Here is a 3,382-nt window from a genome sequence, read left to right on the forward strand (position 1 = left end):
CCCCTCCATCAGGCGCCCCGGGTGGCCAGGGGGAGGCAGTTTAGACACCAGGATTGAGATGATGTATGATGATAAGAGCACCTCTCACTTCACACAGGTGTGATCTTTCGTAATATTTTTTCATAACCTTTGAAGAGTTTTGTCGTGCAAAGCCACGAGTCGCCCCCACTGGACTCAGGTGTAACGCTGTAACTGCAGCTAAACTCCGCGCGTCACGTCGGCAAAAACTCCCCGAGACACTGAGCCCCTACTTGCTCCCAGAATCCGCATCGCCGCTCGCAGATTTAACTAGTTTTGCTTTGTTTATTTCAGCCAGTTCCCACCTGATGTTGTGCGGGAGTCCCGACTGCTCCAGACCGTACCGAATAACCGCCAGCTTGCATAGCGTCTTCAGACTAGGACTCAAGTCTAGGACGTAGAGGTCATCGCTGAAGCCTCCGAAGAGGACGGCACGATCTCCCGCCACACGACAGCACACATCGTCCAGCAACCGACTGCGACGCTGCAACTCTGCAACTCTGGAGAAACACCCGTCTGGAGGCCCGGCTGATGAATACGGAGTTCTCCCCTTGGGCCTAACGCTCTTCCAGGATGACGTCCCTGGACTGAATTCCCATAGTTCAATGCCGTACAAGTAGTGGCAGCCACTGCCACAAAGTATATACAGCTTTCCATTGTAGGCAAAAGCTGAATGGTTGCGTTGTTGTACTAACCGTGTTGGAGGAGGCAAGTTCAGCCAGGTGTTGGTCTCTGTGTCAAACACACTGATCTCGATGCTGAAAAGTCTGAACACACATACAAACATCTTTGTCCCGATGATGGTGGCAGAGACGTTTGCAACCGCAGCGAGGAGTGAAGGTTTAGCAGGACGCAGAGTCCCTCTGAAAGGTATCAAAGTCCAGACCATCGTGGCGGTGTCCAGCTTGTAGACGTCATGTGTGAATCTAAACATCCACTTCCATCCTCCGTAGACATAAATGACCTTCCCCAAGCTGCAGGCCGCGTGCTTCTTCCTCCCCTTCGGAACGTTTCCAGAAACCTTGGGTTTGGACCACGCGTGGGTGTCGACGTCGAGCGCGCGCAGAGAGCCGGAACGCCCCCAGATGTAGATGGTGGTGTCTTCAATCAGCACGACGGCCGTTTGGCCCCTAAAAACGGAGGAGCGTTTCCCTCCTCCTCCGGTCGTGGACAACTTGAGCCAGCGCAACGTCACTGTGTCGAAGACATGGCACGAGCGACTCCCGTCGGTGTCTCCGCAGTCGAAGCCCCCGAAGCAGTAGACTCTGTGACCCACCGCGACGGACGCGACGGACGCACAGGATATTCTCCTCGGTCCCTTCAGAGGTTTGAACCAGTGCATCTTCTCACAGCGAAATGTTTGACGTAACAAAGTTATTTCTCGCCGTGCTGCAAGTATAATATCGCTCGCGCGCCTCTATTAATACCGTTGCTGTCGCACAAAGCGTCATGCGACGTTCGGACCAATCCCGCAAAAAGCCTGTGGTTTTGGGTCGGCCAATCAAGGAAGTCTGTGCACGTTGAACTCCCTAATACGGTAAAAAAAAAAAAAAAAATCGATCGCCATGGCAACGCCGGCCGAGACCGGCTCTGTAAATCCTCCTCGTTGTGCAGTGCAGGCATTCTGTTATGAACACTATTAGAACGTTATGCAGTGCAGGCATTCTGTTATGAACATTATTAGAACGTTATGCAGTGCAGGCATTCTGTTATGAGCATTATTAGAACGTTATGCAGTGCAGGCATTCTGTTATGAGCATTATTAGAACGTTATGCAGTGCAGGCATTCTGTTATGAACATCATTAGAATGTTGTGCAGTGCAGGCATTCTGTTATGAACACTATTAGAACGCTATGCAGTGCAGGCATTCTGTTATGAACACTATTAGAATGTTGTGCAGTGTAGGCATTCTGTTATGAGCATTATTAGAACAGTATGCAGTGCAGGCATTCTGTTATGAACATTATTAGAACAGTATGCAGTGCAGGCATTATGTTATGAACATTATTAGAACAGTATGCAGTGCAGGCATTCTGTTATGAGCATTATTAGAACAGTATGCAGTGCAGGCATTCTGTTATGAGCATGATTAGAACAGTATGCAGTGCAGGCATTATGTTATGAACATTATTAGAACAGTATGCAGTGCAGTCATTCTGTTATGATCATTATTAGAACAGTATGCAGTGCAGGCATTCTGTTATGAGCATTATTAGAACGTTATGCAGTGCAGGCATTCTGTTATGAGCATTATTAGAACAGTATGCAGTGCAGGCATTCTGTTATGAGCATTATTAGAACGTTATGCAGTGCAGGCATTCTGTTATGAGCATTATTAGAACGTTATGCAGTGCAGGCATTCTGTTATGAGCATTATTAGAACGTTATGCAGTGCAGGCATTCTGTTATGAGCATTATTAGAACGTTATGCAGTGCAGGCATTCTGTTATGAGCATTATTAGAACGTTATGCAGTGCAGGCATTCTGTTATGAGCATTATAAGAACAGTATGCAGTGCAGGCATTCTGTTATGAGCATTATTAGAACAGTATGCAGTGCAGGCATTCTGTTATGAGCATTATTAGAACAGTATGCAGTGCAGGCATTCTGTTCCGCGATGTTGACAACAAGTTGCTACAAATCTGGTGGTACTGTTTCCAAAAAAAAGTTGTTTAATTTAAATGTATTTCAAAGGATCCGGTTGTGATAATGTTGCATAATGATAGCATTGCGTTGATCACCTTTGCAGATATTCTGCACACTTATTTCTGGCTAACTTTACCCATATACTATACACCAACTGTACCCTTAATGTCAATATACACCGACTGTACCCTTAATGTCAATATACACCAACTGTACATGAGTCTAACTTTACCCATATACTATACACCAACTGTACCCTTAATGTCAATATACACCGACTGTACATGAGTCTAATGTCACAACATACAACAACTGTATACTGGCATATGTTTTCAAATGGGGGGTCTGTGGCCTAATGAATGTTGATCTGGGGGTCCTCCTCCTTGGGAACCACTGGCATTCCTTATCTCTCTATCTCCATTATTTATGCTGCATGAATGAGGAAGTTTAATTTCCTCTCTCTCTCTCTCTCTCTCTCTCTCTCTCTCTCTCTCTCTCTCTCTCTGCCAAAGTCACGATAAATACAAAAACCACTCGGACGTGAAATATACAAACACAGCCAGAGAGAGAGAGAGAGAGAGAGAGAGAGAGAGAGAGAGACAGAGACAGAGACACAGAGAGAGAGAGAGAGAGAGAGAGAGAGAGAGAGAGAGAGAGAGAGAGAGAGAGTCAAGTGAGACAAACAAACAACGGAGGGAAGAAAATAGAATATAAAAC

The 3,382-nt window shown here is 46.3% G+C and overlaps 1 protein-coding gene across 1 annotated transcript; it reads right to left on the bottom strand.

The window, feature by feature from the left end:
* Window positions 1–247: 247 nt before the first annotated feature.
* LOC310878490 (kelch domain-containing protein 3-like) lies at window positions 248–1,360 on the bottom strand (the record flags this gene model as incomplete). The annotated part of the gene is made up of 1 exon (XM_083792819.1): window positions 248–1,360. The coding sequence occupies one exon, from the start codon at window positions 1,358–1,360 to the stop codon at window positions 248–250; it is 1,113 nt and encodes a 370-aa protein (XP_083648945.1).
* Between the last annotated feature and the right edge of the window lie 2,022 nt (window positions 1,361–3,382).

This window comes from Protomyctophum parallelum (genome assembly GCF_964188405.1).
Source record: "Protomyctophum parallelum genome assembly, chromosome: 20".
NCBI lineage: Eukaryota > Metazoa > Chordata > Actinopteri > Myctophiformes > Myctophidae > Protomyctophum > Protomyctophum parallelum.